Genomic DNA, 13,041 nt, shown 5'->3' on the forward strand with positions numbered 1-13,041 from the left:
GAAATAAGCCAGAAAGAGAAAGACAAATATCACATGGTCTCACTTATTTGTGGAATCTAATGAACAAAATGAATTGATCAACACAATAAGACCTGAAGCATGGAGATATGGAACAGACTGACATACATCAATGTGGGGATGAGAAGAGAAAAACCAAAGAACTTATATACTTAGATGCATAACTCATGGACACAGGCAATAAGGTGGTGAAGACCTGGGGCGGGGTTAGGTAGGGCTGGGAGGAGAGGGTAAGGGTAAGGGGTATGGAAGACATCTGTAATGCTATCAGCAGTAAAAAAATATATACATTAAAAAATAAAACACCTAATAAAAAACAAATTCTGGCTTTTGTAGGTAATCCAAACAATGAAAAAAAATGACAATGTTGCCAATTGAACTATACCAATAGTAGATGCCAAGTATGACAAATCTCCATTTCAGAAAAGCAAAATATGAATAAAATAAGACTTTAAAATCAATAAAATACAATAATTTTATTCATTCTCTCCTATATGTATCTGATGATTTTCTTTTTATTACATGTCTAATATTTTCCAATAAAATATGCAGGATTTTTATTTTTTATCTCTCATATTTACTGGGCTTTATCTGTGCTATTGGACTTTTCAAAGAACTGGCTTTTGAATTTCTTTAACTTATATAATTAATTTCATTTTCTACCCATAATAAGTTACTTTTTCCATTTATATATTCATTTTTCATCTTTTCAAATTTATAAGGATAAGTTCCTCTCTTTTATCTAGTTTACATTTTTATAATTAGTGAATAGATTTAGAATAACAGAATTCTTTTTGACTATGGCTTTTCAGTGCTCCAAATACTGATGACATCTGCATTTCATTGCTTTCCAGATAGCAATTAGTTAATTTTAGGTAAATAGCATAATTTTCAAGAAACTATATTTGTGTAAAATTTTCAGTTATTTAAATATAATACTTTAAATTATTATAACAGATTTTGGACTATAGAAGCTTAATTTGTGTTAGAGATAGGCACAGTTATTAAATACACTGGGTAATGTTTTTGCCTTGGCACATAGCTCTATCAGCAGCAGAAAATACTTTTCATAAAAAAATGTGATCTTCTGTGAAAATGAGCATAGTTTTCTAATTCAAACTTTCATTGCATGTGCAACTATTGTGTCATTTCAAGTGCTGAACTAATACTGAGACTATTTATTTATTTATTTATTTATTTATATTTTATTAATTTTTTACAGAGAGGAAGGGAGAGGGATAGAGTTAGAAACATCGATGAGAGAGAAGCATCGATCAGTTGCCTCCTGCACACCTCCCACTGGGAATGTGCCCGCAACCAAGGTACATGCCCTTGACTGGAATCGAACCTGGGACCCTTCAGTCCACAGGTCAATGCTCTATCCACCGAGCCAAACCGATTAGGGCTAATCTTGAGAATTTAAACCTAAACATTTGTGATCCATAATGCCATCTCCTATTCCCATCCCTAGTCTATGATCTTCTGAGCACCCACAAGTCATTTTATACATTATTGCTCTACTAATTCTGACATCTCCTATTTACAACTTTGCAATGATTTCAGCTATAAATTCAAATGAATATTTACTACATTTTAACCAGTATTTCTGTGTTCAAGGTAGTAATATTTTCCCAATATTAGAAGTGCTATAATTCTTTCACATGTACTTTAACTTGTGATTATTCATCATTTTTAGACATTATACACAAAATTACTCTTTTACATGTGTTTAGGTATCACTATTGTATGCATTTTGAGTAGAGCTACGAAGCATTTTATCTTACATTTTCCTGAGGAATTACTTTTATATATATTGAAATAGTATTCTGAAGTTAATCGGTTTTCAAAAATATTTTAAAAAATAAATTAACATGATATTGGTTTGAAAAAATGAGGATATAAAATGGCTTGAGTCAGGCTCACTGAAAGTTTGGTTGAAGAAATGTTGAGAAAATTAATGCAACTCATGTATATATTGTTAAAAAGCAAACAAGATTATAAACTTCAAAAATACAATGTGTCCTTGTTTTTGAGATGTCTGAAAATATTATTTCCTTTTATTAGAAGAGAGCAAAACAATTCTTTTGATGGAATCCTTGAAGGCTTTCTTAACCTGACTGTTTCTCAGTGTGTAAATAAATGGGTTTAACAGAGGTGAAATAGAAGAAATGAGCAGTGAAACTACTTTATTAATGGTCACGTGCTCCTTTGCTGCAGGATTCATATAGATGAAAATGCACGTACCGTAGGTGATGGAGACCACAATCATGTGGGAAGAACAGGTGGAGAAGGCCTTTTTCCTTTGCTGAACAGAAGGGAATCTCAGAATTGTCTTGATGATGGAAGCATATGACAGAACAACACAAGTAAGAGTCATATTCAGGGTCAGGACAGCACAGATTATGACTGTCTGTTCGATGAGCCATGTGTCTGAGCATGAGATTTTCACTAAGGGAAATGCATCACAGAAAAAATGATCAAGCATGTTAGAGTCACAAAATGTTAGAGTTAAAGCCAGGCTAAGTGGTGGGATTATGACACATAAACCAGACATCCAACAGCTAATGATAAGAGTCTGGCAGACCTTGCTGCTCATGATGGTCGTATAATGCAGGGGCTTGCAGATGGCCACGTAGCGGTCATAGGATATGGCAGCCAGAAGAAAAAATTCTGTTACTCCACAGAGGTCAGTAAAAAACACTTGGATGAAACAATCATCGTAGGTAATGACCTTGTCACCTGCTGCAATACTATACATGTACCTGGGAATACAGGCAGATGTGAATGAGATCTCCAGAAAGGAGAAATTTTTTAAGAAAAAGTACATAGGTGTTTTTAGGTGAGAATCCACAGACGTTAGTGTGATGATGGTTAGGTTTCCAGTTACACTCAGGGTGTAGGTGAGAAATAGAAAGATAAAAATCAGAACCTTCAGCTGAGGGTCATCTGTCAGTCCCAGCAGAATGAATGTTGTCACTGTACCGTTTCTCATCATGGACTTCCGACTTCTTCCAATCTGCATGCGATATTGAGAGAAATTTTCTGATAGATTATAGCTTATTTTAACTGTTCTAAAACTTTATTCTTATGACCAACCTCAAACACAGTGGCTTGCTCCTATTACCCGTTACACACTCCATCTTTTTTGCTCTGAATAAGTACATTACCTTTACTGACTATGTGTGTTACCTTTGTTGCTGACACAAATGATGACTGTCTTCTCTTCCCTCCCTCATCTTCCAGTCAATGAATTATCTTCATTGATACTACACTAAGTAGGAACTCAAATGTTCCTAGTATACAATCAATATGTCAAATATTGACATCTTCTGACATAAAGTAATAAAAATATGTTCCCATTGTGTATCTAGTTTACTTGTTTTAATAGAATGCCCACTTTATTGTTTAACTTATTGTGTTCTGTTCCTGTGGATATTGGGGCAGAATTATAGTGACCATCCAGTTCACAAAGCTTCCAATATAAAGAAAAATCACTAACTGAGGATCATGGGTTACTCAATAGTCAGAATCCTTTTAGGAAATTTAGTCACTCATTCAACAACTATCAAGTATTTATATCAAATTGAGATGTAGAAATTATATATATGTTTTTTATTTTATTTTTGCAGCTCACCTACCTTCCGTTTTTTCTCCTACACTCTCACATATGTGTGCCACTGTGAAATCTGACTTGTCATTCAGACTTTGAACATTATTCAATGCTGAAAATATATGTTTTCTCCATGATATTGCAATTTATTTTATAATAGAAGTCAATAAACAGACTGACCAGAACATGTAACTAATTGATTTATGTTTATTTTATCTTCCAAACAAATGCTCAAAATGCACACAGGAATCTGTAATGAGATGCTGTTGACTTCAGTCTTTTTGTTATTCTTTTTGGGGTGGGAAGAGTAATGCAAAGAGCAAGCTTGTATATTTCTATATAAAGATACTTTATTATTTTTAATTTGAGGTTGAATAGTCTATACAAAGTTACCCTGAATGTTTCTCACATTAAGCAAGACACGGGTTTATGTGTCTTATGCATAAACCTCCCAGACAATGATATTTATTCACATGAAGGAAATTCATTCTCAAAAAAAGAATTTAATAAATATATCTTAAACACATTAGGAGTATATAAACTAACACTATCACAGAAATCCATTTACTTGTCAGAGGAAATTATAATCTAGATCCCAAAATCAAAGAGACAAACTATCATACTTACTCTTCTGTTAGTAAATCAGAACTTCTGTTGGCTATTTAAACATAGCAATATTAAGACTATAGTCTCCATCATTGAAAAAAAATTACTCTAAATGCTGAGAACTCTCTCCACTGGTGGAAGTGATAATAATTTAAATAATCAAGACAGAGAGAAATGCTTTTATGATGTCAAATGTGACTTTTCTTTTTAATTTGCCGAAAAAGTCATTAAGTGAAAACAGCAAACGGTCCTTGGTGACCTACAATCAAGAATTAATTTTCTGAGAAATGAAGTTTGGTAAATACACAATGAAACAGGCTTTAGTGGGACTGTCTCCTTGGAGATATGAAGATGTTGCAGGAGCATTTATTTTATTTTTAAAAAATGTATCTTTATTGTTGAAAGTATTACAGATGTTCCCCCCCCTTTAACCTCCTCCACCTTGCTCCTGTCCCCTCCCCAGTCCTTCACTGCATATTGTCTGTGTCAATGGGTTATGCATATATGCATATAAGTTCTTTCAGTACTCACTTCCTGCCACCCTTCACCCCCCACTCTCCACTTCCCTCTGAGATTCGTCATTCTGTTCCATGCTTCCATGTCTCTGGATCTATTTTGTTCCTCAGTGTATTTTGTTCATTAGATTTCACATATAAGTGAGATCACGTGATACTTGTCTTTCTCTGATTGGCTTATTTCGCTTAGCACGATACTCTCCAGGTCCCTCCATGCTGTCTCAAAGGGTAAGAGATCCTTATTTTTTACTGCTGCCTAGTATTTCATGGTATAAAAGTCCCACAGCTTTTTTATCCACTCACCTACTGATGAGCACTTGGGCTGTTTCCATATCTTAGCTGCCAGTGGTCTTGATCTGGCATCTAGAAGAGTTCAGGAACCTGGAGAAGGCACTGTGTACAAATTAATTAAGAGTCTAGAGACGAAACATAATTTTGAAAGGCATCATGGGGAGTCAGAGAAGACTTAGCTAAAGGAACTAAGTTCTTCTCTCAGGATCCCTTGCTTTTTATTAACACAATTTGTCCTAAGGCAAGGTGGAGATATACACATCAAAGGGTAGGGTTTCCTACAGAATTCTTTGTCAGATTGGGAAAAATTGCCTATGGCTGTTCAGGTGTTTGGCCAGTAGGAGGCAATAACATGTAGATTAAGATGCCCTTAGCTGTCTGGCAGCAAGCAATCATTTAATGCATCCTTTTCAGGTTTGGGGAAATGCCCTCAGCAATTCCAGATGATTCAGCCCTGCTGACATGCTGGAATTGGCTTCCGGCACTTAGCTCTAGTAAATAGCGTAGCTATGAAAAATGGGAGGACAACTGTGTCATTTAAATTACATAGTTCATTTCTTAACTGATTTTTTTTTTTTTTTTTTTTTTTAGAGAGAGGAAAGAAGAGGTATAAAGAGATAGAAACATCGATACAAGATAAACATGGATTGACTACTCCTGCACCCCCCATGCTGGGGATTGAGCCCAAAACCTGATCATGTGCTTTGACTGGGAATTGAATTGTGGATTCCCGGTTCATAGATCCATGCTCAATCACTGAGTAACACTGCCCAGGCATATTTTCCATATGAACAAATGTAAACATACTTTTGCCCCTCCCTGTATAAGGCTAATGCTTACAGATAGATCTTATCCTTCCAGATTTTTCTTTCTCCAAATACACTGACTGCATTATTCACAAATGTATAAAATTTGCAACCATATCTTATAACTGGAGACAAAACATATTTTTATAGTTGCACAACAATATAAATATACTAAGTGCCACTGAATCTTACTTAAAAATGGTCATAATAGTAGATTCTGTGTTATGCATATTTTACTACAATAAGAAACATACACGTTTATGTATTTAAACATCTTATTTATTACATAATATAAATTTTACCTAAGTTGTCAGCTTATGATATGCACTTTTAATAACAATCCCTTATGCTTTTCTTAATATGTATAAAAACTATAGTTATATCACCTCTCTCATTCCTTTTACACCCATGCGATTGGCGCCAGCAATATATATATATATATATATATATATATATATATATATATATATATATAAACTTGCTTAATTAGACCTGCTTTCTGATTTAGCTAAACTTTTTCCAGCCCAGTAAAGCACCCCAACATCTCTTTCAGGTAACTGTCAGCAGCACAGCAATAAATATCAACATGAAGCACATTATTATTGTAGATCACGGCGGGAGAACAAAGGGTAAAATATTTAACTGCAGCAGTGTTGAGCTATATTCTGGGCAGTTAGAAAACATGAAAGTCATTTTCAAGGTCCACCATTTCTTACTTCTTTACAGTCGGGTCAAGTTTCTAAACTTTCTAAATCTCTGTTTTCCCACTGATGAAAAGAAAATAGGATTCCACTGAGTCTCCTATCTACTTATTCCAGGACTTCTATGAGGATCAAATGAGATGAGGCATGGGAAAACACTTCACAGACATCTAGTTAAAGTGTGAAATGTTTGCACCTGGCTATAAAGCAAGCCGTGTTCCTGGGCTGAAGAAACTGCAAGGAGGCTAGTTGTCACTAGGGAGAGGAATTTGGGTGTTGCTATGTGACGTCATTACCCGATCCCCATAGCAACTGTTTTCGGGATGGACTGGGCTGTGGGCCGCATTTGTGCCATGGGGTCTCAGCAGCATTGGCTGTGATTTGGTGGGCTGTCACTCCAGGGTGGTGGTGGGGCCTGTGCCCCACTTGAGGGAAGCCCAGTGTTGCTTTGTCGGCGCCAGGTCCGTGGTGCCGTTTCTTTGTAAATGGCTAGTGCACATCATGGCAGCTCCTGCATTGAGTGTCCACCCCCTGGTGATCAGTGCTTGTCATAGCGATTGGTCGGATGGTCAGAGGGACACTTAGCATATAAGTCTATTTCATATATATATATATATATATATATATATATATATATATAATTATTTTCATCAAATAAAACAAAATTATGTATTCTTCAACTTTTATAATTTTTAATATATATATATATATTATTGACTTCAGAGAGGAAGGGAGAGGGAGGAAGAGATAGAAACATGAATGATGAGAATCTTTGATCAGCTGCCCCCTGCACACTCTCTCCTGGGGATCAAGCTCACAACATGGGCATGTGCCCTTGACTGGAATCAAGCCCAGGGCACTTCAGTACACAGGCTGATGCTCTATCCACTGAGCCAACCAGCTAGGGCCATTTTTATAAGTTTTAAAGAAGATTCTTTATTATAGTTTTACTAAAAATATTTTTGTACTCTAGGTAACATATTCTAGGAGAGAACTTATTTTTCAGAAATACAATACCAGAAATGAGGAATTTACTGGATGGTATTAATAGCCTTATAGATAAAGCAAAATAAAAGAACTTTTACGTAGAGCAACTAAAATCTGATACACTGAAACAGAGAGGGGAAGATATTGAAAATATAAATAGATTTAAAGCCTGTAAGACAATATTAACTGATCTAATGCACATGTAATTGGAGTGAGAATGAAGAAAGACTACAGAGCTGGGGCAGGGATGACAAAAATATTCAAAGAAATTAAAGAAAATGAATGAAACTGTACAAATTTGATAATAAAAAGTTTGATAACCATCAAGAAGGAGAAACACAAAAGAATCACACCAAGGATAATAAAAATTAAATTCCTAGGAACAAGTGATTAAAAAACCCTCAAAAAGCAGCTACTGGGACAGACATAAGAATGATCACAGATTCCTCACCAGAATAAATGCAAGCTAGAAGACAAGGAAAAATCATCTTTAATGATGAGATTCCCGGAAAGGGAAACATGTTCTAAGTTAATCCAGTTCTGAATTAGATGGGAGAATACTCTGGTACAGGATTATCCAATTTAGGGAATAGTAATAATAATATCTAACATTCAACCACTGTCACCAACTGCTAACACTGATAATATACTTCAGTGATTTGGGGATCACTTCCTTTGAAAAATTATCTTGAGCCACTTGTCTGGGTTAAGTGCCTCTCTTTTGCGCCATATTGGAACACTGGTTATTACTCTGTTAGCATTCAGCAGGAAGAAGTACTTTGTTGAGATTTGGGACTATGATTTATTCAAATTATATCACACTCTTAGCAAAATTCCAGACTTACAATCAAATACTCAAAAAAATTTTACCCTACAATATGTGACTTGCATGTTTAACCTACTGACCTCCAATACACTAGCTTTCTCCCTCAATGCAATTGGCACTCCCTTTTTAAAATATCTTTAACAAAAGTTTTCCATGTCCTTGACTGAACATGGCAGCTATTGACAAAGTTTTGCTTTGGTGGAGGAGTTATCGCTAAACCTTTAGCAATTATATTACGCAATGGCCCATTGATGCTGAGAGCTCCTTCTGATGACCAAAGAGATAGCTCCTTTCTCTTTCTAATTTTTTAGTTTTCTCTTTTTTAAGATGCCACATATCTTCTCAAAACACCTCATTGAGATATTAAAGCAGAAGCCAAGGATTTGAAATTCTGTTTTCATTACTAGCTGTTTCCTATTTGATCCTAACATATAACTAATCACTCACCCTTGAATACTCAAATATTCTGTATCTGCATTGTAATTTTCCTAAATTGCTTATAATAAAGCATCTAGTGGAGGCCTTATAGTTTCACTTAGTTCCTTTTATTTATTATTACTTTTTAAAATCCTCACCTGAGTATATTTTTCCCATTGATTTTAGAGAGAGTGGAAGAGAGAGGGAAAGACAGAAAGAAACACTGATGTTAGAGACACATCAATAGGTTGCCTCTTGCACGAGCCCTGAACAGGGCCCAGGCCAGGAAGGAGCCTGCAACCAAGTTATGTGCCCTTGCCTGGAAATGAACCTGGGGCTCTTCCAAACTGGCTAGGGCATATTTTACTAAAGTGAAGGCAGGAATCTTCCCCCACTTAGTGCTCAGCTTCCACTGTTCAGCCTCTAATGTTTAAAACACCATGTTAAGGAAACAGAACCAAGTTAATTCCTGAGAGCCAGTATTTTTTGAGAGGGAGTCATCAGGCTGCCTCTCCGACACCCCACACTGGGGATTGAGCTCGCAGCCTGGGCATGTGCGCTGACTGGGAATCCATGACCTCCTGATTCATAGGCCAACATTCAACTACTGAGCCATGCCAGCCCGGCTGAGAGGCAGTATTTTAAGACTACAGAGAAAAACCAACCACAGTAGCTCATACTGAGTTACAGAAATGAAATATATCTGAAGCCTGGTAACCTCTTCTTAGTTCATCTCTTCTTAACTCGCTTTCCTCTATAGGCACACAGCAGAACAGCGTTCCTTATTGCAAAAATATTTTGTCTTTGAGCCATGTTTATTCCTTGCCTACATACAAAGAGACCAACTTTGACAAACTAATTGATGGTCAAGTGTAAGGGCTCCATGTCTATCTCTCTTGCAGAGATGATTCTTGTTAAATTTACAAGTGAGTAGGGGAAGAAACTATTGGAACACTAACAAATATGTCCTTTTATTGAGGAAAGTGTATGTCTATGTTTGTGTACACACATATATATACACACCTACAATATATGTGTTTCCCTCTTTAGACATATGTTTTCAGGTATGAATAACATTTTGACACAGGTTGCTTCTGGATGTTAAAAAACCACACTACATTGAGATATCTTTAATTTTACTAATCCATAAGCAGGTGTCAATAAATTTTAATATATATATTTAATTACTTAAATATTACTTGCCAGCATGGTGTGGCTCACTGGTTAGGATGCTGGCCCGCACTGAAGGGTCCCTGGTTCCATTCCTGGTCAAGGGCACTTACCTGGGTTTCAGGTTTACTCCCTACTCCTGATCAGGGTATGTGTGGGAGGCAACCAGTCTATATGCCTCTTTCTCTCATTGATGTGTCTCTCAATTTCTCTCCTTTCCCTCTTCTAATCTCTTTATTTATTTATTTATTTATTTATTATTTTCTTTATTGATTAAGGTATTACATATGTGTCCTTTTCTCCCCATTACCCCCCCCCCACCCCCGATCATGCCCTCACCCCTCTAGTGTCTGTGTCCATTAGTTAGGCTCATATGCATGCATACAAGTCCTTTGATTGATTTCTCCCCCTTACCCCCACCCTCCCCTGCCTTCCCTCTGAGATTTGATGGTCTGATCAGTGCTTCTCTGTCCCTGGATCTGTTTTTGTTCATTAGTTTATGTTGTTCATTATATTCCACAAATGAGTGAGATCATGTGATACTTATCTTTCTCCAACTGACTTATTTCACTTAGCATAATGCTCTCCAGGCCCATCCATGCTGTTGCAAATGGCAGTAGTTCCTTCTTTTTACAGCAGCATAGTATTCCATTGTATAGATGTACCATAGTTTTCTAATCCACTCATCTGCTGGTGGGCACTTAGGCTGTTTCCAAATCTTAGCTATTGTAAATTGTGCTGCTATGAACATAGGGGTGCATATGTACTTTCTGATTGGTGTTTCTGATTTCTTGGGATATATTCCTAAAAGTGGGAGCATTGGGTCAAATGGGAGTTCCATTTTTAGTTTTTTGAGGAAACTCCATACTGTTCTCCACAGTGGCTGAACCAGTCTGCATTCCCACCAGCAGCACACGAGGGTTCTTTTTTCTCCACATCCTCACCAGCACTTGTCATCCTATATAATAAAGAGATAATATGCAAATTGACTGTCACACACTCGCACAAGATGGCCACCCCTTGTGGGCACAAGATGGCCGGTAGGGGAGGGCAGTTAGGGGCGACCAGGATAGCAGGGGAGGGCAGTTGGGGTGACCAGGCCGGCAGGGGAGGACAGTTGGGGGCAACTGGGCCTGCAGGAGTGGGTAGTTGGGGTGACTGGACCGGCAAGGGAGAGCAGTTGGGGGTGACCTGGCCTGCAGGGGAGGGCAGTTGGGGTGACTGGGCCAGCAGGGGAGGGCAGTTTGGGCAATCGGGCTGGCAGGGGAGGGCAGATGGGGGCGATTGGGCTGGCAGGGGAGGGCAGTTAGGGAAGACCGGGCTGGCACGGGAGGGCAGATGGGGGGAACCAGGCCTGCAGGGGATGGCAGTTAGGCATGACCAGGCCAGCAGGGGAGGGCAGTTAGGGGTGACCTGGCCGGCAGTGAAGGGGAGTTGGGGGGGACCAGGCCTGCAAGGGAGGGCTGTTAGGGGCTACCAGGCCAGCAGGGGAAGGCAGTTAGGGGTGAGTGGGCTGGCAGAGGAGGGCAGTTGGGGGTAACCAGGCCTTCAGGGGAGGGCGGGCAGCTGTGGGGGGTGGAGGGGGGACCAGGCCTGCAGGGGATGGCAGTTAGGGGCAACCAGGCTAGCAGGGGAAGGCTGTTAGGGCTGAGAGGGCTGGCAAAAGAGGGCAGTGGGGGGTGACCAGGATGGCAGGGGAAGGCAGTTAGGGGTGAGCAGGCCAGCAGGGGAGGGCAGTTGGTGTGACTGGGCCAGCAGGGGAGGGCAGTTGGGGGCGATCGGGCTGGCAGGGGAGGGCAGTTAGGGAAGACCGGGCTGGCACGGGAGGGCAGATGGGGGGGACCTGCAGGGGATGGCAGTTAGGTGCGACCAGGCCAGCAGAGGAGGGCAGTTAGGGGTGACCCGGCCGGCAGTGGAGGGCAGTTGTGGGGGACCAGGCCTGCAAGGGAGGGCTGTTAGAGGCTACCAGGCTAGCAGGGGAAGGTAGTTAGGGGTGAGTGGGCTGGCAGGGAAGGGCAGTTGGGGTACCAGGCCGGCAGGGGAGGGCAGTTGGGGGCAACTGGGCCTGCAGGAGTGGGTAGTTGGGGTGACTGGACCGGCAAGGGAGAGCAGTTGGGGGTGACCTGGCCTGCAGGGGAGGGCAGTTGGGGTGACTGGGCCAGCAGGGGAGGGCAGTTTGGGCAATCGGGCTGGCAGGGGAGGGCAGATGGGGGCGATTGGGCTGGCAGGGGAGGGCAGTTAGGGAAGACCGGGCTGGCACGGGAGGGCAGATGGGGGGAACCAGGCCTGCAGGGGATGGCAGTTAGGCATGACCAGGCCAGCAGGGGAGGGCAGTTGGGGGCAACTGAGCTGGCAGGGGAGGGCAGTTGGGGGCGATCGGGCCAGCAGGGGAACAGTTAGGCATCAATTAGGCTGGCAGGGAAGTGGTTAGGGGGTGATCAGGCTGGCAGGCAGAAGCGGCGAGGGGCAATCAGGCAGGCAGGGAGGTGAGTGGTTGGGAGCCAGCAGTCCCAGATTGTGAGAGGGATGTCCCAGATTGGAAAGGTGGCAGGCTGGGCTGAAGGACACCCCCCCTCAAGTGCACCGGGAGTTTGATAGCTCGCTGTGATGTGCGCTGACCACCAGGGGGCAGCATGGAATGAAGGGAGGCCCCGGCCGGCAGCCGCAAGCTGCTAGGGACCCTACCCAAGCATGAATATCGTGCACTTGGCCTCTAGTTTATTGATAATAGCCATTCTGACAGGTGTGAGATGGTACCTCATTGTCGTTTTGATTTGCTTCTCTCGGATGATTAGTGACTTTGAGCATATTTTCATATGTCTCTTGGCCTTCTGTATGTCCTCCTTCTAATCTCTTTGAAAAGCAATGTCCCCAGGAGGGGATTAACAACAATAACAACAATAATTACTTGTCTTAATTTATTAAGGAATTTTAAACAAAATATTACCTCACCTTAGATTTCAGAAGCAAAACATCATTGTATAATTTATGTAGATAATAAACAACAAAGAAAATGCTTACTCTTCTGACAATCATAGTCTCAGATAGCCACTTAATCTCCAAATTCCTCAGGATGACAAAAACTGAGCAGAAT

At 40.2% G+C, this 13,041-nt stretch overlaps 1 protein-coding gene across 1 annotated transcript; it reads right to left on the reverse strand.

Moving 5' to 3' along the window:
* Positions 1-2,065: 2,065 nt before the first annotated feature.
* Positions 2,066-3,013, reverse strand: LOC308243352 (olfactory receptor 6C2-like; the record flags this gene model as incomplete). Its single annotated transcript, XM_080658656.1, has 1 exon — positions 2,066-3,013. One exon carries the CDS (start codon positions 3,011-3,013, stop codon positions 2,066-2,068), a length of 948 nt encoding a protein of 315 aa, XP_080514782.1.
* Positions 3,014-13,041: the final 10,028 nt, after the last annotated feature.

The sequence above is a fragment of the Plecotus auritus genome, assembly GCF_963455305.1.
Source record: "Plecotus auritus genome assembly, chromosome: 3".
Taxonomy (NCBI): Eukaryota; Metazoa; Chordata; class Mammalia; order Chiroptera; family Vespertilionidae; genus Plecotus; species Plecotus auritus.